Source organism: Oryzias latipes, chromosome 15, assembly GCF_002234675.1.
Source record: "Oryzias latipes chromosome 15, ASM223467v1".
NCBI classification, from domain to species: domain Eukaryota; kingdom Metazoa; phylum Chordata; class Actinopteri; order Beloniformes; family Adrianichthyidae; genus Oryzias; species Oryzias latipes.
The window spans coordinates 30444415-30470034 of record NC_019873.2 but is presented as its reverse complement, the minus strand read 5'-3'; the positions used below and the strand labels follow the sequence as shown (position 1 = coordinate 30470034).

The following is a 25620-nucleotide window of genomic DNA, read 5'->3' as shown; positions in this document are numbered from 1 at the left end:
CATCACTCCTGTGTTAGTTTCACTCCACTGGATCCCAGTTGATTCCAGAATCAAGTTCAAGATCCTCCTGTTAACCTATAAGGCCTTACATGGAATGGCCCCGTCCTATATTAAGGACCTCATAGTCCCTTACCATCCAATGAGAACACTTCACTCACTAACAGCAGGACTGCTTGTGGTTCCTAAATCAGTAAAAGTACGGTTGGAGGTAGAGCGTTTAGTCACCAAGCCCCTGTCTTTTGGAATAAACTCCCAGCTCATGGAAGAGAGGCCGACTCAGTTTCTACATTCAAAGCTAGACTGAAAACATTCCTCTGTGGACAGGCTTATTGTCAGACTAGTTAGTATTCAGAGATTATTTAACTTAATGTTAATGTGTTTAAATTAAACTTAATAATAACTATTTGTTTTAAAAGGCTGCTAGAAGTTGAAGCTGGGGTAACTATGGTGCTCTGGGGTTCTGTCCTCTTTTCTCATCTACTTCTACCCTTCCTCTCTTCTCTATTCTTGAGAATAGAGAAGAGAGTCCTATGAGTTCGACATCATTCATCATTTAGTTCTCCATGTCTCTGTTTGGTGCAGTGATTCATGTATTGTCCCTCTTTCCCTCTCCCCTCCTGGGGAGTGGGAGTGCTTCCAGACTCCAGTTGGCTCATCCATGCTCCAGTTCCTGACCGAGTACCTCGCCTCTGCTCCTGCTCCTACACCTGGCTGTGGATCCTGTCTCCGGCTCGACTCGCGCCTTTGACTGTCCCCCCCAACCACAGCTGGATGAAGCTCGTCTGCTGGACTTTATATATGTAGTTGTAGAGTTAGATAAGTTAATTCTTCTCTAAGAGTTCTAGTAAATCACCTGTCCGTCCTGGGGGAGGATCCCTCCTCCATGTGTGCACCCCTGAGGTTTCTTCGTTTTTTCCTGATCCAGTTTTTTTGTTTTTTAGGAGTTTTTCCTTACCGTGAAGGGGGGTCTAAGGGCAGGGATGCCAGTATAGCTTAGTCAGTTTGTTAGTTCATTTTAGTATTTTCCTATTGAACTCTTTGTATTTGTGATCCTTTTGATTTCATGTTTTACTTCGAAGCCCATCGAGACGACTGTTGTTGTGATTTTGGGCTATACAAATAAAATTGAATTGAATTGAATTGGTTTTCCAGCGTCCTCACTTGCGAACCATGGAATCATTATTTTCGATTCTCTGGCAGCTGAGGTTCGATAAAGTTAGAAAGATGTTCACAGATTCAGACTTCAATAACTCCTCTGATCAACGTTCAAATGTGTCAGCAAATATCTCAATCCTTTTGTATTAACAAAGAGAGTGAACCACAAGTGCATTTCTGAAGAAAAAATATCGGTTTTTTTGCCTTTTAATCAGAATTGTCCGCTTAAAGCTGTGAATGCAGACATGCTGCGAGCCGGCATCAGTCTTTATTTTGTTCTGGACACCACTGGAAACACAAATCCATATGATGGTTTCTCAGATCGCAGCAGCATTTCCGCCTTCAGCGATCATCGGAGCTTCGCGCTCCGCTATGCGAAGGCAGCTGGCGGTCCGCAGAACAAAGCTTGTCCGGGGTGCGTCAGGAGGAGGACCGCAGAAGGCGGACATGCTGCTATGTAGTCCCGAGAAGCTGTGGAAACTCATCAGAAGTTCATAACCATCACAAAGCCGTTTTCTCTGCCGCTAACACAGTCTGCTCCTGGTGTGTATGTGTCTGTCAGCGGCCGGACACACGGAGAAAGCAGTGACGTCATCGCCCCGCCTCCCCTCTGCTAATGCTTTTCAGCAGGCTGCAGCCAGGTGTAGTTGGAATATTGAGACAAGTTTCCCAGGGTGGATGTGAAAATGCAAATGCAATCTCCTCTTTGCATTTTCGTTTCAATTATGACACAGAATAAACGGTTTTAAGTATAAAATGAAAAAGCATTTGGAAATATTGCTTTTTAATTTTAATTTTGAGTCATTTGATGCAGCTTCATTTTGAAAATGAAAAAGCATTTCTATTCCATTCCATCTATTCCATAAAGCATTTCTAATCCATTTTAATTGTCAAATTAGACATTTCTAAATGAATTATGGTACACATTTACCAGAGACTTTTTTGAAAATAAAATGTCAAATACCATTTTCATTATCATTTTAATTAAGTGACAGAAAAAGCAGTGTTGAGGACGGAAATGAAAAAGCATTTCTGGTTTTGACTTTTAATTTTAATTATGCTACAGAATCCCTTCCATACAAAAAACACCCACACACACAGTCTCACTCTTCGTTTATGTGGATGCCCAACCCCAGATGGACGACATTTCAGGGATGCTGAACAAATTGTGATTACCCACCTGAAAGGGCATAATCGAAAGATTCTTTAACAACCTCAATATTAGAATTTATATTTCATCTGGTCCAATTCTTCTACCCCCATGCTCTGTGTACACAGCATGGAGCTCTACATTCTCTAATCCTAACCCCAAACCCTTAGTTTTATTCAAACAGTCGAATTTCCCTGGTCTGCACCAGTTCTGAGTCAGCTGCTAGGCCAGTAATATGGTTGGTTCCGTGCTGCTGCAGTGGGTGGACAGGGTGCTGTCCTAGGAGCCGGTGGACGTTGCTCCCACTTGGTTCCCCTGCTGGAGCAGCAGGCAGTTTGTGTTTTTGCTGCTTCACCCCGTTCTGAGACAAGTGTTTCAGAGCAGAGACTCATCAGTCAGGCGCCCCCTCTGCCAGAACTCAATGGAGGAACATTTATTTTGTCTGGGAAACTGCACTGAATTATAGACAACAGTTTTATCTTGGAAAGGACCTTGAGTCTCTATTTAGGGCACACATTTGGAGAATCACATCTCCAACCAATCCTTTGATGAAGTGCGATGTCACCAAAGACATTACAAATGTAAACGTTTATTTAAGCTCCAACAGCAGCCTTTAGCACATCTGAATGTGCAACGGCTGACCTGCTTCAGACAACCAGGCACCATCTGAACATTTAGTTAGCCCTTGTGCTATCTTAGATGACCCCCCCCCCCTTCCATTGAGGTGTTCTCCCTACCATGACAAAGGTGGATAAAGGTGGAAAGATTTCATGTAATCCATGGACACCAGTGAAGATCACAAATCATTGAAGAAAAAAAAGTTCAGAGCACTGTCTAGTGGGTCTAGATGACCCAACTCCCAACGTTAAAGTGCCTAGGATAGAACAAGGGTTACAGTAAAGTTTTAAGTCTCACATCTTTGCATTTTTGAGCGATGTCTCAAATCACTTCATAGAAAAAACACTTCATAGACAAAACATCTGGGTATTTTTGTTTATTTTATATTTTTTGAATTCGACTACACATGCAGGCTTTCATTTAAAAAGGCTAACGTTTCTGTTTTCTAGTTTTAGAACACACTCGGCCTTACTAGAGGTCATTTCTAGACTGCTTAAAGTACAAAACATAAGAATCCTTTGCAGGGTTTAATTATAAACCATACAGTCTTTGGTGAGAACAGGGTAAAGGAAATAAAGCATACATAAAAAACACAAAGGAAAACAAATAGGCAAAACTTTATTTCAATAGTTAAATGAACAAATCTGAAAAGAGGTTTTAACAGAATTAATTATATTTAATGCTGGAGTTGCATATTTTTTTATTGTTTCTTTTGCAGCTTTCTCTTCCTTTTAATGAGAAATTACCCTTTGCTGACTTTGACATCATAATTCAAATTTATTTTCATTGCAACATGTTTCCTAGTCACAGGGAATATCCTAAGTTTCTGTAACCCGAGTAAAAAAATCTGAATGAACCTTTTTCTTCAAAGCAATTAAATTGTAAAAATAAACGTTCCCTTTTTAAAAACACAAAGTTTCACACTACTGGAGGCAGTTATGAGGAAAAACAGCAAAAATTAGCACACAATGACAGTAACAATAACTAAAATATTTCTTAGTTCATTGGAGCTCCTGGGTAATTAAACACTTGAAGCTTTCAAAAGTTCAAATGAAGTCAAAAAAAGATTTGTACATGTTGCAGTCTCATGTGCTCAAAGATTTGACAAACTAAGGCTACGTTCACACTGCAGGCTGAAACGACCCAACTCCATTTTTTTGCCCCTATGCGACCTGTATCTGATCTTTTCATGACAGTCTGAACGACACAGATCCCATCTTTTCAAATGCGACCCAAGCCAGTTGGGTATGTGGTCCTGAATCCGATACGTATCCCATTTTTTCAAATGCGACCTCCGTCTGAACGGCCAGGCCACATGAATCCGACCCGTACGTCATCGATACGCTACAAACGTCATCATTCTGCGTTGAAGTAGGCGGGAACGAGAACATAAACATCAACCATGGCGGACGATGCTGCTGAGACCAGTCAGTGGAAGGGAAGCCATGCATGTCACATCCAGACAGCTGCACAGTCGCTTTTTATGTTCCTCCTTTCTCCTGGGTGATGGAGACATTGGCAACACAAGAAGAGTTTACGCACCCGTTTTCCAGAAGAAAAAGAGGACAATCCTAAGCAACCAACATAACCTAACTAGTGCAAATGAAAAAAAGGAAACAGAGGTTTGCTCCAAGAACAAGTTTTCAATAAAGTGTATACTGGGAGGACCTTGGGTTAGCTTGGTAGCTCCAGGTGTGTTACAAATGATTCTAAGAAAACAAAGCGTCCAATGAGAATACAGCTCCCACAGCTGTAGTAACTGAAGAAAATCTGAATGTGTTCGACTTCTGGTTTTCTTAGCCTGGCATTCATTTTGTTGGGTAATAGTGCAAAGGCTTTCAGATACAATCAAGAGAAAACTCGAGAAAACTCAGGCACTCTTCAGTCTCAACTAGAGAACATCTGCAGACCACCTTAAAGAAAGACTGACGTTAAAGAGACAATAGAAGGTCGGTTTACCAGGAAAATTGGTTGTCTCAACCGTCTGACACTTTTCAAGAAGAGTTTGGGAATGGAACATCCACCGTGTTTTGTGCTAGAGTCGAGTAAAAGGTCCCACATGAAGCGGGGCTCTGAGTTTGGGAGAGGAGCAGGAGTTGGTGGTGAAGAGTGCAGACGGGGAGGAAGAGTATGGTGAAGAGGAAGCGGGTGAGGAATCACTGCCGCAGTTCAGGAGGAAGACACTGGAAATGGCTACATCCACAATACCTTGACAGAGCTCCGGATAAAGCTTCCTGGAGGAATGAAAAACACAACCTGATATTTATTCAGACCCACCCCTGTCATACAAACATGCATTTAATCAAACTCAGTACAACATAAACCAATGCTGAAACTCAAACCCACTGCAGAACATGTGACCATCTGTTTGGAAGCTTAGTTGAAAAAAGAGAAAAACTAAAGCTGGTAATGTTACGGTGCATGATACTGACTGTGCACAGGCTGGAGCTCCGTTTATCTCGATGAGCCAAACTCTGAAGCTGTCATCCACCATGAAGTCAAAGCCGAAGAGCTGGAAGCTCTGGTAGGACAGGTGTTTGGTGCTGATTGCAGGTTCGATACATGTCAGACAGCTCCTTGAAAACACAATTTTTCTCTGAACATTGATGGTCTCAAACATGAGTAGCAGACTCAGCCTTTGCAGAGATGGCAGCAAAATCTGTGATTCAAAAACAGCGCTTGGCAACAACCAGGTTTAAAATGACAGCAGGATATTATCAAAGGGTCTATATCCCGCTTTTCTTCAGTCTTTCAGAGTACTATCTCCATGTCTATGATTATGTGCCTCATGTCAGAATGCTGTTCATCGTCTTCATTTCCGCTTTCAATACTGTCATCCCCCAGCAGCTCATCCACAAGCTGGACCAGCTAGGACTCAACACCTCCCCGTGCAACTGGCTGCTGGACTTTCTGACAGGGAGACCACAGGCAGTCCGTGTCGGCAACAACACCTCCAGCACCATCACAATTAACACAGGGGTCCCCCAAGAATGTGTGCTGAGCTCCCTTCTCTCCACTCTGCTGACTCACGACTGCACCCCAACATCGAGCTCCAACCTCTTCATCAAGTTTGCGGATGACACAACAGTGGTGGGTCTCATCAACAACAACGATGAGACCCCCTGCAGGAGTGAGGTGAGCAGGCTGCTCTGTGGTGCAAAGACAATAATCTCCACCTGAATGTGGAGAAGACAAAGGAGACGGTGGTGGACTTCAGGAGAACTCACAGCCAGCACGCTCCACTGATCACCAATGGTACTGCTGTGGAAAGGGTGAGCGACCTTCTACAGGGGCGCCATCGAGAGCTTCCTGACCAGCTGCATCACCGTGTGGTACGGAGCCTGCACCGCGTCCTGCCGGAAGACTCTGCAGCACATTGTGAAAACGGCTGAGAAGATCATCGGTGTCCCTCTCACTGGCCTCTCGGAAATTTATCACCCCCGCCTCACCTGCAAAGCCATCAGGATTGCAGGGGACCCCTCCCACCCATCCCAGACACACTTCAACCTGCTGCCATCAGGGAGGAGGCTGCAAAGTCTGCAGGCCAAAACCAGCAGACTAAAAGACAGTTTCCTCCATCAGGCGATAAGCAAACTCAACTCCCTCCCTGGCCTCCCCCCTCCACTCCCTGCTACAAACTTACACTGAAACACTTTCAAACCAGTTCCGAACATAATCTTCACCAAAGACTGCCATCACAGACTCATCTACTTACTTATTGACTTTGATAATCATAGACCTTTGAAAGTTATTTTTGGTAACTTTTCTTACCCGGAAGCAAGACGCCTCTATCTCTGAGGCACCGCCTTTCGCTCCTTGTCCATTTCATGACGTCGACCTAGAGGGTTTGGCAGCGTGTCTGCGTTTCGCCCAAAACCAACATCAATTCTTTTTCAAAGATGGATGTGCATATTGTGCATGTGCCTTAAGTAGCCCGGGCGTTCATTCCAAAAATTTGGCTGGTGGCCTAGCATTTATTAGAGATAGGGCTTTCCTCCATGATACAGAGAACGGTGATGGCCAAGTGATGAGGACACCTGATTCTGGTCATTTGGATGGGTTAGCCAATACTTTTGGTAATATACAGTATGTGACAACAGATTAACAGAAAGTTAACCTGAAACCATCCATCACTGCAAAGCCAGTATAACTCAGTTCTATGTTTAGAATATTATTTCCATTGATTGGAAGTAATTAAGTTTTAAATATCACGGTTTTTGACATAATCAAGCGTGACATAATAAACAGTGGAGGCCAGGCCGCTGGTGTTACTACAGTCTCTTTTTGACAGTGGCACTGACGTGCAAATTACCAGAACAAACTGCACGAGGCAAAAACATTTGAAATACAACGAAAATCAAAAAACCAAAACAAATATTTAAACAACTGCATTACATTTTAGAAAAAACAAAATTCAAGAAACCAAAACATAAAAAAAAAGTTTTCAAAAAAATTAATTTTTCAGAAAAATAAAATTAAAAGTATAGAAATCAACACAATAAGAAATCAGAAAAGGAAGGTACTGTGGGACTTCGCTGATTGGATGATGTTTGTCCATCATTTCAATCGAATGCTATTTGACAGGAAGCAATACTGGATATCATCATCCAATCAGCGATGTCCCACAGTACCTACCTTTTGTGGTTCCTCTGTGTTTTTCTTTTTTAAACATTTCATTTTGTTTTCTTGAAATTCACCCCCCCCCCCCCGATGTTTTTTTTATTTTGTCTTTTTGGTTTTTAAGTTTTAGTCTCTGAAATTTTGTTTTGTTTTCTAAAATGTTAATGCTGTTTTTGTTTTTTTGCTTCTTTAAGTTTTGAGATCTTTTGTTTTTGCGTCAGGTGATTTGTTTATGCTATTTGCACCTCAGGGCCACCGTACTTTTTACTGACCCACAATCTAAGAGCAGAAAGCAATGTCAATGATATTTGTTTAAATACATTACATTAGTCAAAGCAGAGCAAATAATCTTAAATATGAAACATTTGATCTTGTTTGCAATTTTTGTCATAGTTTCAATAATAAATATTAAGAACATACGCTTTCAGTCTGATAGTACATACTATAGTATGTATAGGATATCTTCCCCGTGTTAAACAAAGGCCATGGAGTTCCTATCCAGCAGTAAAGCTCTGGCTCTGAAGTCCCAGCAGATATTGTTGGAATGAGGCCACTGGTTATGGTCTGGTCCTTCTGGACAAACTGGAGAACACAGCAGTTCCTAGAAGCCACTGTCTACTCTGGGAGCACACTCTGAAATACTTTCTGTGTGAATAGAGACTGAAATGAACACAGTTCTTATATATTATATATGTTTGCGGTTCTCATATGCATTTGAATGTTCTGTAGGTTGTGCTTTTAACCGCCTGCAGCTAGTTCATAACCAGCTTTAGCATTTATGGCCCTTAATTGCTCAATGTTCCATTAGAGCAGATGGAGAAAAACACCCATCACTTCATTTCATAGCTATAATGTTACCCTACCCTCATTTCATACATTTTCTGTTCTATAGCTGCTTTTGGAGTTACCATTGAGATAAACCATGTACAAAACTCCAATGAAACAGTTTTTTGATGAGATGTACCTACTTTATAATGTGTTTCATCTGTGGTAGGATGCTGCTCTCCAAGCTGACGTTGTGAATGTTCAGCAGGTACAGTCTGAACTCATCAAAGAACATTTCGTTCCCCTCCTCGTATCGTCCGTAGTTCTGGGAGTGCTCCATCTGAATGCAGTGGTTGGTTAGGTGGCTGGTCATGTCCTGAAGGTCCGAGCTGTTGTATGGTTCTGACGAGGTGCGCAGCACACCCTCTCGGTATAAATAGATATTATACTGATGGTCTACAAGCACCCAACTCCTATCAATGGGATAACACACAATTTCAAGCCATATTCTGTATGGATTTGCACTTTAAACAGAAGACCAACCTGATGTCAAACTTCCGATGACCTGGCTCCAGCAGTAGCGGTCTTTCTAGGTACTTCTGAATAACGTGAACTTGTCCTTGATTGTCGATGTACTCCAGCAACTGATTGGCATCATGAGATATCAAAATACCAGCACCTGTTGCAATGACAGCATATAGGTCTCAATATGTACTGAACTCTGACATAATTGGGCAAAATATGTGTTCACCTTTAGCCCCAGCAGAAGATTTAGCAATCCACACGGTGCCTTCCCCATTTTCTTTTTTTGCATGGTATGAGGCCAAGAAAACTTCTCGCTCATCGGTTTTAGGATTGCTCTTCAAATGACTGATGCCATTAGCAGCTGGAGCGACAGGAGTGTTGAGGTTTGTGGGATAGATGATGTAGGACTCTGGAAACCAGCTACTGGAGTCAGACAGCTCTGGGCTGGTTTTGATCAGCCTAATGGCACAAGAGAGAGAACAGAGGTGAGATCAGCTCAGCACTTCCATGGGTGACACAAATACACACCTGACCAAAGACACACACCTGACCAAAGAGGCCTTTCTGCAGAGCTTGTCAGCCCCTCTGTAGTAATTTACCAGCTGCACCAGTCCTGGCTCGTGCCCTGATGAGTCAGAGTAGGGAGACTGTAAAAGCACTAATATCTGCACATTGAGAATGAACACAACCCAAACATCCATCCTGTACCGAGGCGTCCAAAGGGTAGCCGGTTCCGTTCACCGAGCATCAGGTTGAATCTGGGGTTGTCTCTTTTCAGCCGTTTCCAGTGTCCGGTTGACAGAAGGATTTTAGCGACCTCTGCATAAACGCTGCTGATGTCGTCGCGGGAAACAAATGTGTAGATTGCAGCATTCATAGTGACACACCGAACGGGCCACTATTGACTTCACAGTGACGTCACGTCTGTGTCAAAACGAGTCGGACCGATGTTCCGATCATGAGCCGGTCATTCAGAACCCCCCACTTTCCGGTTCGCTCAAAAGATTCAACCTGTTTCTGTCAGATGAGCTGAAAAACACGCATTTTAGAAGTTTCCACAGGCTTCTCCAGACAAGCTGCTCCCACCGCCAGTTGTTGGTCCCGCCCGGGGTAGTTACGTCCCGAAGCCGCTAGAGCTAGCTGCTAACGGTCCGCCACCGATAACTGTGAAACGGGCCCATGAACATAGAACAATACATCCGGTATCGAACCATAAAGGCACAGACAACCTACTACGAGGGCAAATCCTTCAATAAATCAGCCACACCGACCGTACACCCGACGCGATGGCTTTATTTTACAATGCTCTCTGCAGCGTCTCATTCACCGTCCTCCGCACAAGCCAACACTGCGCACCGGCATTGTGGGTATTGTAGTTTATTCTCTCATCTATGCAGTTTAAAAAAAAAACTTTAAATAGCCTGCAGCAGTGCATGAATAATAATAAAATTACAACAATAATAATATAGTGAAAGTCTAGTTCTTTACATTAGTTTTTTTCAACAAAATGACTACATTTCCCCAAAACAATGGCTGTGTGACTTAGACCGAGTCATAACCATTGCTTGCGTATTGCGACCATTAGGTGGCGATGTAGATCAGAAAAACTCCTACATAGCTTCTCTCCTTGTCCTCTGAGGTCTGCTAGACATTTATCTTCAAATAATTATCAATAATGGAAAGAAAAAACCCACAACACTGGGGGCTTTACACACGGGGTCACGCGCCGTTTAAGGGTAACGTGCATATGCTCGACGTACCGGAACCAAAACACAAAGAGACCGGAAGTCGAGTTCAGGAAGCAAATGAAGACGCAAGTGGCGGGAATGAGCCAAACAGAAAATTAAAGCCTGATCTTCTATTTGAGCCTGTTTCTCCGTAACGTCGTCAGGATTAATAGCAGGTAAGTTTTCTTCATCAATAAAATATGTTGAGTTTTTATGACATATTCTAAATGTGTAAAAACGTTCTTACATTTGCTAAAGGTGGTAGAGTAGCCCAATTTTTAATCAGTTCTATTAATTACCAATAAAAAAGTTAAAAGTACAAAAAATAATTCGAATTATTTTTTGAATTATTAATTGAATTCGAAAATGTTTAATGGGTTTAATAAGAGTGATGTTCAGAGTAACAGTGTAAACTTAACATCTGAATTATTGTTCAAACTTTAGAAAATCTGTCAGAACACATAAATAAATTGTAGTTCTGGTAGAACTGGAAAATCAAACAAGTAAAATTGACATTCCTTTTCTTTAACTTCTTTTTTTATTTGATTAATTATGGACTTCATGCAATATGCAGACAAGTGTGGCTCTCCCTGTGCTGGGGGGGGGGGGGGGGGGGTGGGTGTTTCAAAGCAGGGGGGTATTCCAGAAAGTAGGTTATGCTAGCTCTCACGGTAAGTTTGAGGCTAAGGAAGTTGATAACCTCAGCTTTCAGTTCCAGAAATGGAGGTATGTTTCAGGGTAGGTCAAGTTGCCATGGCAACTCATGCTCTGAACATAACCTGGTCGGGAGCAGGTTTAGTTGAAGCTTAGTTTGTTTTCAGAGAGGTGAAGCAGCATGGCGTGTCCATTTGAAGATGATTTAGTGGATGAAGAAGCTCAGATAATACTTTATCCACCATGAGAGGGTGATAAGACCACGTATGGATGTTAAAGGAAAACTTTTTACTTTGATCTAACTTAATTATTTGCTTCAGTTAAGATAAATCATTTTTTTGTAAGTCGGTTTAAAAATTACACGTAGTTTTCAGACGGTTATTTTACTTTCATTCAAAGTAATTCAATTAAGAAGGTGTACCTTTGGTGCTGCTGTTAGAGCGGCACCGCAAAGGATTGTGGGATATCATTCCCTTTGCCTGTCTGGACGGATTTGGGTTTAAGTGTGGGTTTTTTACAAAATGTGTTTAGTTGTTTAGCTGTTTTACTGTGTTTTGCCATGCTTCGCCGAGTTATTTTGCCGTACTGAGCTTACGTCTCTGCACCATGAGTGAGAGTGAAGGAGAGGATGGTTAGTTTATATAGCACCCCTACAGATTGGAATTGTAATGATGATCAAGGTAAATTCTTTAACGATTTTTTGCACTCCGTGCATTATTCCCCCCGTCTTTTTTATTGTTATAAAAATGAGTACATCTGCCGGCTCAAACTTAGACATTTGAGAGTTCAAGAAATATAATTAATTAAGATGGAAAAAAATATTAATTGAATTGGAGTAATATGACATTTAGTTAGATAAATACGTAAATTTGAGTTGTATAAACAATTATTGAGTTTTATAGACGTAAGAAATTAGGTTGAATAAATTTAACTCAATTTTTGTGACCAATAGAAGTAATTCATTTAAGTTGGCAAAATTGGATAAGTTATATATGTATGTGCGTCACAAGGAAAATGGAAATAAGATCAGAAACTCGTGCGGTTACTTTGTCTGCTCTTTTGCTCCAAGCAGAAACTCTTTTTTTTGATGATGCAGCCGTGTTATTTTTTTGATGGACGTGTAATCTTCATACGCAGTCATTAAAATCTTTATGTACCTGCCGTGCACGCCCATTAACCCAGGGTTACCAAGTCGGGCGTAATTACGCCAACTCATATCCGGTCTTTTGGAACCGACATACCCAGAGTGAGCAAGTTCAGGCGGATTTCAGCCAGAGTTCAGGCTTAAAGTCAGGCTAGTTTAAACATGCTTCCTGGAATACCCCCCAGGTCATGCTAGCTCCCACGGTGAGTTTGAGGCGAAGGAAGTGTATAACCTCAGCTTTCTGTTCCAAAAACAGAGGTATGTTTCAGGGTATGTCAAGTCACTATAGCAACTCATGCTCTGAGTATTACTTCTTTGATGGACGTATAATCTTCATCCGCTGTCATTAAAATCTCAGACTCCGTCTCACTGAAGTATAGCTCTCTCTTTTTTTTCTCCACGCGTTTCCCTGGTGACTTTTGAAGGAATTTATTTTTTGTGGTTCTCATTTCTCCTAGGCTTTTATCTTATCTTTATTTCATTGAAGGTTTCCTTCAGGTTTACTGTGTGTGGTTCCTTTGAAATTTCAAAGGGGCTTCCTGAACATTGCATATGTAAAGAGGTTGTGATGCTGCAGCTCCAATCTCAACCCCCTGCAGGAGAAAACGGTCTTTGATCTTCTGAGGCCATTTGGTTGTAGGTCTGACTTGGATCATAAATCAATCATCTCTGAGACTGATTTCCATCCCTGGGAATCGCCACAGGCATCTGCTCCCGTGTGGGGAACAAAGGTGTATTGGCTACTGTATGTTAAGAAGATCCGGCCACATGGGGGGGCCACCTAGGGAGCCATTTGGTTGCGGGACCATGTCAGTCTGGGAGGTGACTTCAGACGCGGGAAACGGATGCTGACTCCTAATATGGACTGACAGAAGTAGGCAGGCTCCCTGCCAGCCAATTTGAGCGTCCAGAGGAGGAGTCTGGACGCCATGCTGTGTTACGAAGGAGGAGGCTGAAACCGAGATGTTAAAACAGCTGGACGGAGGAACTTTCGCTGTTCCCAACAGGCTGACACGTTAAGACGTTTGTAATTCGGCGCTGTGTAAGCTCTGAAACTTTGGGAACCCAGATGATCTGTTTTATTTTGTTTTACTCTGTTTTTAGAAATATTGTTAGGGAATAAATTTGTTAAACTTAATCCGGTCGAATCCCGTGGTTTTCTCCTTCTCGACTTTATTGAACATGCAACAAGGAAAGTAATCTCAAAGCGACAGATTATATTTCCAACACTCTGAAAATTGGCGATCCATTGAGAATGTCTTTATGTACTTGCTGTGCACGTACATTAACCCAGGGTTACCAAGTGGAGCGTAATGACGCCAACTCATATCCGGTCTTTTGGAACCGACATACCCAGAGTAAGCAAGTTCAGGCGGATTTCAGCCAGAGTTCAGGGTTAAAGTCAGGGGAGTTTAAACATGCTTCCTGGAATACCCCCTAGTCCCCAGCCGGGATAAAATACAGCAGGGGTCTCAAACTCGCGGCCCCCAAGAGGATATTTTGCGGCCCCCGCATCAATATGAAAGTCTAATGTGAATGCGGCCCGCCAGTCTGTGTGAATGAAACCTTTTCAGTGTTTGCGGAGCTGACAACCAACCAATCACCGTGGGGTAAATGACTCTTGGGGGGGGGGGACATTTACCGGGCTTGAAAGCAGGAAAACATTTAAGACAAGAAACCTGACAGCCCCAAAGGGCCCCTCCCCGGACCACATTAAGGAGTTCTTTCCTTTCCTTATTAGAACGTATTTATTCGCTCGTAATTTTCTAGATCCATGCAGCGGTTGCTGAACTTGTTTCTGGCTCGCATGGACCCGGAAGAGGGTTATGGTTACGGTTAGGCGCGCGGCGACGTTCAACGCAACCAAACGGGTCTCTCCGCTCCCACAGGAGAGTCGGGTCGCTGCGCAGAAAAATGTCCCACACGTACATGCGTGACACCTAACGGGGCTCTAAAATTAAACAAGTGCTAGAAGACAACACGATTTAGTCTTAGACACACTGAAAATACGTCTGACGTGTGAAAATGCAACGGTAGAGGTGTTTGAGATGAAACAGCGCCGCGCCTGTATGTTGGGGAGACCAGGCGCGCGCGGGGGGGGGGGGGGGGGGGGGTGAAGGCGAATCTGCGGTGAGACTGAAGGAGGACAGGAAGTTGGAGTTGTCCTTAACATTCAATTCAGGGCTCGACATAGCCATTTGTCCGCTGGCCCGGTCCTGTTTTTCGAGCAGTGCGGACCACAAGACTTTACTTTTCACTTGTCCGCTCGGGCCACTAAAATATCTAACGGTTTATATATTCTTCACCTTTTTCAATAAAGTAAATTTTGCGAAAACGTGTAGATTTACCTCGTCTTCATAATTTAGTTTTTCTGCTAGTCCTGTGTTCAGACAAGGGTTTCTATGGGAAACCTTTGATCACTTCTCCTTCTCTCCCGCCTGCGCGCGCGCGGCTTTCACTGCCGAGCACCACGCGGCACGCGCTCACTACTTTTTTTTTTCAAACTTTATTGAATGTAACAATTCAATACAAAACAATGTTAAACAGCAACAACGAAGGCACAAGCCAGTGGGTTATTATTACATTTGATTATAAATCCGACACCGTCACTGAAGAGAGACTGAAGCATGTCAGAGATGTGGAAGACATGGCAGGAATAGAAAGGAATATGTTAGATGGAGTAATGGGTATAATTAGTAGTATGGACAGCAAGATATTTAATGAATGCATTGAAGATGAAACTGTATCCACTAAGCTTTAAGCTGAATGTCAAAGAATCAAAGGCAACTCCAAATACCTGAATCTCAGACTCAAATGCAGTAGAATGTTAAACTACTTAATTTAGTTTTTCTTTACAACACTCTAAGTAGTAAGTATTTCTAGTTAGCTGAATGATCTCAGTTAGACCTGCACAATATGAGGAAAACTCGCGATATGCGATATCAGAGATTAAAATTGCGATAACGATATAATTTGCGGTATATAAACAAACAGGAAAATAACCAAATAACCATTCCCAGTTTAAAAATTATACTCCAAATGACCCACGTTGACATAGGTTACAAACATCTAACATAACAGGGCTCCATCTGATTGGCCAACAATGTGAAGGCGTCCATCCGATTGGTCAAATGCATTAAGGGATTTATTTGATTCGTTAAATGGTTCAAGCTGCCATTAGATTGTTTTAACACATTTAAGGTTTATGATTTATTGCGATATTTGCCGTTAGAAGCACCATGAAAACTTCTGAACTAGTGTTACCTACTACACTTCAAAACATCTGAAACAGACTAGAGCAGATTTAAGTTTGATATGGTCTATTTTCAGTCATTGAAAAGTGTAGAAATAAGTGATGTCACCAGAATGCACCATATTAAAAGTTTCCGGGGGGGCATGCCCCCGGACCCTCCTAAAGTTGCAAGCACCTGCGGAGCGGCGGGTCCCGCTATGCGCGGTGTCGGGCCAGTAAGTTTCAGGCAGGGCCAGTAAGTTTCAAAAACTACTGGCCCTGTGGGCCAGTGCAAATTTCTGGGCTATGTCAACCCCTGCAATTTAGTTTTAATATGCCTCTCCCCCTCAGTATGATCTGTGTTATGTCTTTTATATTGATTTTAATGTTTTGTAATGTATGTAGCCTTATTTCAATCAATAGGTATTTTAAATGATTTTAATTGATCACTCAACTACAAAAACCGTCAGGACACTTTTTCCCACAATGCATTGTTTTGTAGTCAATTGGCGGCTTGCAGTCAGTACAGTATTACATTTCCAGCTGCGTTCGCTCAGGTGGAGGCCTTGCTGCTCCCGCCCCTTTCTCCTGATATTTTTGTGATGATTGACAGGTGATGTTGGAGCGAAAGCAAAAACATCCGTCTCACACCAGGTGATCAGTGCAGCGTTTCGTCCACCTGGGTGATCTCAAACACGCTTATAGTGCATCTTGGCTGTACATATTTAGTGTCACCAACATGAATGTTCATCCGTTTTTTATAAAAATATAGGATTGTCTGACCGGCTGCTCTACAGTAACTTGTGACCAGGGTTTAAATGTGCAAAAAGTCATAAGATAGAAAATCCAAAAATGGTTACTAAATTTTGCTTCTCCTTTACTGATTTGTGGTTTAAAGAGTAAACTTAAAAAAAAAAAAAAAACAGACTCAGAATTGGGAGCACATCCTCTCTGACGTCTCCACCTTCAATTTCAATAAGTCCAGTCCACTTAATGAAAATCATCTTCATCCACACTGAGGGTCTCAGCTGTTTGGGAGGAAGTGCTGCCAAGTGTCCATCAGTAAGAAGAAGACAAGAGAAACCGTGTTCAGAAGAACCATTGATGGATTTACAGAACTGTAGAATTTAAGTCTTCTTTAGTGTTCAATAGTTAGAATTCAACAGTGTTACTGAACTGTGTTAATAAGCACGTTTAAATGAGAAAACAGCAGATATAGAAGAATAAATGAACAGAAATTTATTTCTGATTTATTTTATTATTGATTTTTTTTATTTACGTATTTTATTTAAATTAGAGTTTTATAAGTAAATTTTGTGCAGAAAACAGTTAATAATAGAGTATAGTAATAGTATAGTACATGTTCCATACAAATTTATTGGCTCTCAGACACTCACTACTTGAGTGTGTGTGTTGAAGTTGCGGCCCTCCCTCAGCTAGACCCTGCCTTAAGTGGCCCCCAGGTGAATTGAGTTTGAGACCCCTGAAATACAGGGTTGTGTCAGGAAGGACGTCCGGCGTTCAAATGTCTGCCCAACCTCCTGTGTGAATCAGTGGAAGCTGATTGGCTGGGTGACCCCTGGAGGGATGTGCTGAAATGTAAACCTAACTAAATTTATTATATCACTACATGCCTCTATTTTATGTGTCAATGTACATATATAATCATTTATCTGTTTGAGAATAAAATATTTTTGAATAGGCCTGCACAATATGCCGCAAATTTATCGTTATCGCAACATCAAGCTGTGCAATATGCATACCGCAAAAGATGTCAAAAATGGCAATAAATGGTTACCTTAAATGTGCTAAAACAAACTAAGAATAAGTCCCTTTATGCATTTAACCAATCAGAAGGATCCGTTTACGTTGTTGACCAATCAGATGAGCCCTTTTATGTTTGATGTTTGCCTCCTACATCGACAAGGGTCATTTGGAGTATAATTTTTAAACTGTTGCAGTGAAATGGGATTGATGTTTTTGGTTGTTTGCCATTTGTTTATATACCGCAAATTATATCGTTATCGCAATATTAATCACCAATATCGCATATCGTGAGTTTTCCTCATATCGTGCAGCCCTATTTTTGAATATTTTGATCACATCTGAAACAATACCTTTTATGATTTGAAGTTTTATTTCTCAGTTCTCGGACAAGATGCCACGCAGGCATAGAGCAGCTGCACCTCTCAACTCTACCTGAAAAGAATCTATCTGATCAGAACCGGATTACAGAAACTATGTAAAGCTATCAAATAAATGAACTCAGTATGGGTGGAGCAAGCAATATATAAAGCTCTACTTGACTTTAGTTATCATGTCTGTAGTGAGTTTGATAAATCTGTGTAAATTCTTTATTGGTTTGACTACAATACTTGAAATAAATCAATAAATAAAATTAAAAAAAGCAAAAATAAATCAAGTTGTCTTTTATCAAAGAAAAATAATCGAGACAAATACAGAATGTAACTCAAACAACCTAAAAAACCTTTGCATAAAAACTGCTAAGAGGCAGTTTAGGAAAGTTGAGAGGTGTAGTTTGGAGAATCCAAAAAAACAAGAATATTAAGACATTACATTTTGTGATCGGCTGAAAGGAAAAAAATGAAAGGTTGTCACAATAAACTGAAGATGATTTTATTAAATTGTTACTCAACAAGTTGGATGTTCCAGAAACGGTTAGGTAAGCGCTTAACTTGGTGTGTGTTTGTTCAGCTGTAGTGTGTACTGTAGTTTTTACTGATATGTATTTTTAATTACTTTTCCTCTCTCCTTCACCTTACCGGCATAGGCCAGGCATGAGCAGCGCACACCTGGACGAATGGCAGAGGAGGTCCTTTGACATTTCATCTGGCAGCTGTGCGCCTGAACAGAAGGCAGATGCCTACCGAGCCTACCTCCTATCCATTCAGTATGCATGGGCAAACTCGCAGCTCTCCCGGGCCAGCGTGGCCAGCCTGCTCAGGACCTACTCTGAGAGGTATGCTGCAGTCCTGGACTCAGATGACCCCCGCACTGGGCTTAACAACTATGCAGAGACCACGCTCCACTTAGTCCGGAATCAGAAGAACCACAGTGACAAATGGGAGTCTTCCCTCAGCATGGACAGTGTGCTGCAGCTGCCTTCTGTGCAGCAGATGAACGCAAAAAGAGCTGCAGTGAACTTCCCAGTCACGCCAGCAGATGTCAACAGAACTGTGGGACAAGAAATCAAAACTGTCCATCCTTCTAGGCCCCGTACTGAAGACAAGCCAGAGGTGCCGTGGTCCAAAACCATGACACCACAGAAGCCTTATTTAAGCGTTAACTCTGCCAGTAACCTTACTGTTAGCTTTCCTGAAAGGCCCAGAACATCTGGCAGTTCAAATGCATACTTTCAACCTCCAGTTCGACCTCAGTCTTCTTCAGCTTTCCCACAGGGAAACCCTGGAACCGAAGGCCCACAGAATTATCAGTCTTCCTTCTTTCCTACCTCCAACCCAACTAAAAGGAAGAATTTTTACAAGCACGATCAATGTGACAATGTCAGAGGTCAACAGGGAGACGAAGGAGGCCCCAGCCTGCGACTAGGAAGCAACTTCAAAACGGCGCGTGAGCAATTTATTGTTGATCAACAGAAAAAATGTTCTCAGCAGTCGCGGGGAGCCCAGGCCTTTGGGATGACTGCAACTGTGAAGAAATCTCTGGGCGCCAACAGGCCTCGGGGCACATTCTCAAAATTTGTGTCACCCATCCCACGACAGGAGGATGAAGACAATGCGGCAAGTCAAAGTTCCACACAGGAACCTCCAATCCTGGACGAGCGTCTGAAAAACTTTGAGCCAAAGATAATTGAGCTGATCATGAGTGAGATCATGGACCACGGGCCTCCCATTGGCTGGGATGACATCGCGGGGCTGGAGTTTGCCAAGAACACCATCAAGGAGATAGTGGTCTGGCCAATGCTCCGACCTGATATCTTTACTGGTCTCAGAGGGCCCCCCAAAGGTATCCTGTTGTTCGGGCCCCCAGGAACTGGAAAAACTCTTATTGGAAAATGCATTGCTTGTCAGTCAGGCGCCACTTTCTTTAGCATCAGCGCTTCGTCCCTTACATCCAAGTGGGTGGGTGAAGGAGAAAAAATGGTGCGAGCCCTATTTGCCATTGCTGGCTGTCACCAACCTGCCGTCATCTTCATCGATGAAATCGACTCCCTGTTGTCCCAGCGTACAGACGGGGAGCACGACTCTTCGCGCAGGATCAAGACAGAGTTCTTGGTTCAACTGGACGGTGCAGCCACTGCATCAGAGGACCGCATCCTGGTGGTGGGGGCCACTAACCGGCCCCAGGAGATTGATGAGGCCGCTCGCAGACGTTTGGCCAAGCGGCTCTATATCCCCCTTCCTGAAGCAGCAGCCCGACGGCAGATAGTGTTCAACCTCATGGCCCAAGAGAAAAGCCAGTTGAGAGAGCCGGAGCTGGAAAGCGTGGTGAGGGCCACAGAGGGCTTCTCCGGCGCTGACATGACGCAGCTCTGCAGGGAGGCAGCTTTGGGACCAATTCGCAGCATCCAGCTTAGTGACATCGCCACCATCACTGCAGATCAGGTGCGGCCGATTCTATTCAGTGACTTCCAGGAGGCTCTGAAGACTGTTCGACCCAGTGTCTCTGCCAAAGACCTGGAGCTCTATGAGGAGTGGAATCAGACTTTTGGATGTGGACGCTAAACCAAACTTTTATTTTGGTGTGTGTGTGGGGGGGGTTCGCTGCTGCTCAGTGTTTGTAGTGCAACCATTAATGATGCTGCATTCCTCTTTAATGGACACCTGAATCCAAATGTTTCAGTTAAACTCTATCAAAAGAACTTTGAAAAGGTTTTTAACACTTTCAAACTCTGAATTAACCCCGTTATCATTATTCACTTCATTTGAATAGTTTTGTCTATTTCTCATTTTCTAGAAATCTGTAAAAGCATTTCTGTTATGCTGTAAAATATATATTAAAGTGTAACTCTTTGAAATGTGGTGTCTCAGATCTGAATATGCTCACATTGCATGCAGTACATGTTCCTGCAGCCCTTTCCAAAAGGATCCTGGTGCTGGATGACAACTCCCCAGCCTCAACACTGACAAAATCCTGGGTCCTGTGTTGAGAAATCCTTTTTTTTCCCTGGCGGGGGGAACCAGGCCCTCCGCAACGGCGGCCATGTCCCTTGGGTGCTGGCTTCCTGGGACCGAGGGCTCTCTCTCCACGCAGACCAAGAGCCGGGGATCACATCTGAGCCTGGGGGTGTCCGTGTCCCTGTGATGGGGATTCTAGCCCCCAATTCTTCTCCAAAATTCCAACTGTGGGTGATGGCCTGGCGGTCGGTTGTTTTCTATCTGCTACCGTGTGGGTGTTGGGGAGGGTTCTGGCTGCCACTGCTGCTGCAGCGGGGGTCTTAGTGTGGGGATGACTAGACACCCCCTCTTTCTTTTTACATTCTATCATCCACTTTGGATGAACATGAACACTCACTAGAGCACAGGTGCTATCTCACCTTTGCACAAATAGTTTGCTTGACTGAATGAAATGTTTGACATGTGGGTCTGAAGGCACAAGTGTGTGTGTGTGTGTGTGAACATTAGTTGTATTTTAGTGTGCGTGTGTGAACATTAGTTGTATTTTAGTGTGCGTGTGTGAACATTAGTTGTATTTTAGTGTGCGTGTGTGAACATTAGTTGTATTTTAGTGTGGGTGTGTGAACATTAGTTGTATTTTAGTGTGCGTGTGTGAACATTAGTTGTATTTTAGTGTGCGTGTGTGAACATTAGTTGTATTTTAGTGTGCGTGTGTGAACATTAGTTGTATTTTAGTGTGCGTGTGTGAACATTAGTTGTATTTTAGTGTGTGTGTGTGTGAACATTAGTTGTATTTTAGTGTGCGTGTGTGAACATTAGTTGTATTTTAGTTTGCGTGTGTGAACATTAGTTGTATTTTAGTGTGCGTGTGTGAACATTAGTTGTATTTTAGTGTGCGTGTGTGAACATTAGTTGTATTTTAGTGTGCGTGTGTGAACATTAGTTGTATTTTAGTGTGCGTGTGTGAACATTAGTTGTATTTTAGTGTGCGTGTGTGAACATTAGTTGTATTTTAGTGTGCGTGTGTGAACATTAGTTGTATTTTAGTGTGCGTGTGTGAACATTAGTTGTATTTTAGTGTGTGTGTGTGTGAACATTAGTTGTATTTTAGTGTGCGTGTGTGAACATTAGTTGTATTTTAGTGTGCGTGTGTGAACATTAGTTGTATTTTAGTGTGCGTGTGTGAACATTAGTTGTATTTTAGTGTGCGTGTGTGAACATTAGTTGTATTTTAGTGTGCGTGTGTGAACATTAGTTGTATTTTAGTGTGCGTGTGTGAACATTAGTTGTATTTTAGTGTGTGTGTGTGTGAACATTAGTTGTATTTTAGTTTGCGTGTGTGAACATTAGTTGTATTTTAGTGTGCGTGTGTGAACATTAGTTGTATTTTAGTTTGCGTGTGTGAACATTAGTTGTATTTTAGTGTGCGTGTGTGAACATTAGTTGTATTTTAGTTTGCGTGTGTGAACATTAGTTGTATTTTAGTGTGCGTGTGTGAACATTAGTTGTATTTTAGTGTGCGTGTGTGAACATTAGTTGTATTTTAGTGTGCGTGTGTGAACATTAGTTGTATTTTAGTGTGCGTGTGTGAACATTAGTTGTATTTTAGTGTGCGTGTGTGAACATTAGTTGTATTTTAGTGTGCGTGTGTGAACATTAGTTGTATTTTAGTGTGCGTGTGTGAACATTAGTTGTATTTTAGTGTGGGTGTGTGAACATTAGTTGTATTTTAGTGTGCGTGTGTGAACATTAGTTGTATTTTAGTGTGCGTGTGTGAACATTAGTTGTATTTTAGTGTGCGTGTGTGAACTTTAGTTGTATTTTAGTGTGGGTGTGTGAACATTAGTTGTATTTTAGTGTGCGTGTGTGAACATGAGTTGTATTTTAGTGTGCGTGTGTGAACATTAGTTGTATTTTAGTGTGCGTGTGTGAACTTTAGTTGTATTTTAGTGTGCGTGTGTGAACATTAGTTGTATTTTAGTGTGCGTGTGTGAACATTAGTTGTATTTTAGTGTGCGTGTGTGAACATTAGTTGTATTTTAGTGTGCGTGTGTGAACATTAGTTGTATTTTAGTGTGGGTGTGTGAACATTAGTTGTATTTTAGTGTGCGTGTGTGAACATTAGTTGTATTTTAGTGTGCGTGTGTGAACATTAGTTGTATTTTAGTGTGCGTGTGTGAACATTAGTTGTATTTTAGTGTGCGTGTGTGAACATTAGTTGTATTTTAGTGTGCGTGTGTGAACATTAGTTGTATTTTAGTGTGCGTGTGTGAACATTAGTTGTATTTTAGTGTGGGTGTGTGAACATTAGTTGTATTTTAGTGTGCGTGTGTGAACATTAGTTGTATTTTAGTGTGGGTGTGTGAACATTAGTTGTATTTTAGTGTGCGTGTGTGAACATTAGTTGTATTTTAGTGTGCGTGTGTGAACATTAGTTGTATTGTGTACATGTTGACCTGTGAACATTTTTGGAGCCAACAGGTATGTTTGTAACATTTGAGTGTGTGTATGGACAGACCCCACCCCTTTAAGATTTTTGATAGATCTACACCTGAGAGGAATGGTTTAACCCCCCTCCTTCTATAATCACCCTCCTACCCCCCCTCTCTAGCATCCCTCCCCCCCTTTTTCTTTTCTATCCGGTCGAACAAAAAAGTGTTATGAATATATCCATCAATCATTTTCTTAAGCGTTTTTCCCTTTCGGGGTCACGGGGGTGCTGGGGCCTATTCCAGCCACTTGTGGGCGAAGGCAGGGGACAACCTGGACAGGTCGCCAGTCTGTCGCCGGGTAGAATGTCCACAAACACACCCATTCACTCCTAGAGACAATTTAGAGTTTCCAATTAAGCTATGTAGCATGTTTTTGGACGGTGGGAGGAAGCCAGAGATCCCGGAGAAAACCCACGCATACACAGGGAGAACATGCAAACTCCACACAGAAAGGTCACCATAGATGTTGCTTTTCACGTCCTCCAGCCGGGACTTGAACCGGAGGCCTTCTTGCTGTGAGGCAAGAGCGCTTACCACTGCGCCACCGTGCAGTCCAAATATAATTAAGATTAATAAAGTTTAGTCTAAATTACAAAAGGGGTTCATTAAATTATACACCTTGTGTGTCAGAAGATTCATAATCCATATTGTAGCAGTAAAAAATGTCCAACACAAGAGGCTTTCAGCTCTCATCTGTTTGCTCAGCTGTTGGACAGGACAAGTTAGGAAAAAATAAAAGGAAAAGTTCTTCTTTGAAGAAGAAAGTACCTTCCTGTAAGTGATAAAGAAAGTAGTTACTGCAACCTCTGAATATCGGAGCAAAAACCTGAACTTCTCATCCTAACTGAAGATCCGTTGAAAACATTTCCTTCAGTTTTTCTGGCATTTTTCAGCATTCTGAAACTTTTAACTGCAAGTTTTTAATAAGATATTTTCAATTTGAAGGCATCACTGCTTCATACGCGCTTCATACACACCATTATAGATTGTACACACATGAAATGAAATTCTCATGAAAATTTAATGAGCAAATCAGTAAATCTGGAAGAACATGAAAAAAGGCTTTCATTTATTTTTCATTTTTTTGTCAAGTCCCTAATAAATATTTCAGACCTGTGTGCTTTGGCCACTGTGTGAAAACTTTGTTGAATTAGCCAGCAGCGACGGTAGACCCCTCGACCCCCATGGCTTTCTCCGAACACGGGGGCTCCTCACAGCTGGACTGGGACAGATGTGCAGAATTCCTCTGGTACTGAATGGATCTTAGGGGTCCACTGAGTCTAGGCTGCAAATGTGCCATGTGGTGTGATCAGACTGTGGCTGTGCAGCAGCGGACGCACGGGGACTGTAAATAAAACATTTAATCACTAAAAGAGTGGAAAACAGATCAAGTTGATTAGTAACAACTGAAACAGAAGAGGAAACAAACCATAACAACCAATAAACTTCCAGTACGAGCTGTAACCCCCCCAAACACACACACATAAGTCAGGGGGGGGGCACACCTGCAAACAGGACTCTACCCGTAGAAGATTGGAGGACTGATTTGGTTCAGGGTGTTGATGATGGAGAGTTATGGATAACTGACAGCAGCTGTCTTTGGGTCTCCGGGCGACGCCATCAGCTCAGCTGCAGAGCTGCCAGGAGACGCTTCCCTGTGCTTCAGAAACTCCGTTTATACTCCAGTACTTCAGCATATTTTTGACATTTGCAGCACATAGGTCATTTTAAATTCACATTTAGTGGATATACTCGCATCAACAACAACTTTAATTCTTGATCTTTATTTGAATTCAGCATGGATATGCATAGCTCAAAGGCTACATTGATTTATTCCTCAAGTGCTTCACATCAGAGTTCTTCACAACAATAAAGCTACAGATATTCCACAGAGCACAGATGTTTATTTCAAAAAATAAAGTTTGACAACATGGCTATTGTTGGTTTTTATGTCTTTCTTTGTGTCACCAACAATTCCAATTTATGTTTTCTTTTTATAAACCCACAACCAGATGGTTCTGTTTTGCAGATAAAAGTTAGTTTTAATATTTGTATCAAGCTTGAATCTTAAAAACCAATGAAGTGCTGTTGGAGCCAGTAAAAGGCGCTCCTTTCATAGCAGCCATGTGCAGTTTACTGATGGAAAATCATTTCACCGTCAAAAATAACATCTTTATATTTTGTTGTTCCTGTACTAAATTAATCAGTTTTAAGATATTTTCCAACAAAAATGATAAATGATACATAATAAAAAATCAAAACTTGTTAAACTACTTTCACTCTGTTAAAAAAGATTGAGGAATTGTCATTATTCCATATATTTCCACATTTCTTAATGTCACCACCAAATATTGGCAAAAAGCTTCTTAGTGTTTTAATCAATACTAATAATATAGTGCGTATATTAATATAAAAAATACGCAGTTCTTCCAACAGATC

The 25620-nt window shown here is 42.0% G+C and overlaps 2 protein-coding genes across 2 annotated transcripts; one reads left to right on the top strand and one right to left on the bottom strand.

The window, feature by feature from the left end:
• Positions 1-3284: 3284 nt before the first annotated feature.
• On the bottom strand, positions 3285-10188 carry ttl (tubulin tyrosine ligase). The gene is made up of 7 exons (XM_004084801.3): positions 9542-10188; positions 9380-9458; positions 9060-9292; positions 8852-8987; positions 8512-8781; positions 5356-5499; positions 3285-5157 (listed from the first exon to the last, which is right to left on the bottom strand). Exons 1-7 carry the CDS (start codon positions 9708-9710, stop codon positions 4959-4961), a joined length of 1230 nt encoding a protein of 409 aa, XP_004084849.1. The 5' UTR covers positions 9711-10188; the 3' UTR covers positions 3285-4958.
• Positions 10189-10454: 266 nt separating this feature from the next.
• Positions 10455-20589, top strand: fignl1 (fidgetin like 1). The gene is made up of 2 exons (XM_004084800.3): positions 10455-10736; positions 18382-20589. The coding sequence occupies exon 2, from the start codon at positions 18389-18391 to the stop codon at positions 20294-20296; it is 1908 nt and encodes a 635-aa protein (XP_004084848.1). The 5' UTR covers positions 10455-10736; positions 18382-18388; the 3' UTR covers positions 20297-20589.
• Positions 20590-25620: the final 5031 nt, after the last annotated feature.

Bases quoted from the DNA above. Each gene is read 5' to 3' on its own strand.
- ttl (XM_004084801.3), bottom strand. From the start codon at position 9,710: ATGAATGCTGCAATCTACACATTTGTTTCCCGCGACGACATCAGCAGC. The intron at 9,293-9,379 runs GTGTGTGTCTTT...TTGTGCCATTAG, and splicing joins AGAAAGGCCTCTTTGGTCAG to GCTGATCAAAACCAGCCCAG. The intron at 5,158-5,355 runs GTCAGTATCATG...TCATTCCTCCAG, and splicing joins GGAGCTCCAGCCTGTGCACA to GAAGCTTTATCCGGAGCTCT.
- fignl1 (XM_004084800.3), top strand. From the start codon at position 18,389: ATGAGCAGCGCACACCTGGACGAATGGCAGAGGAGGTCCTTTGACATT.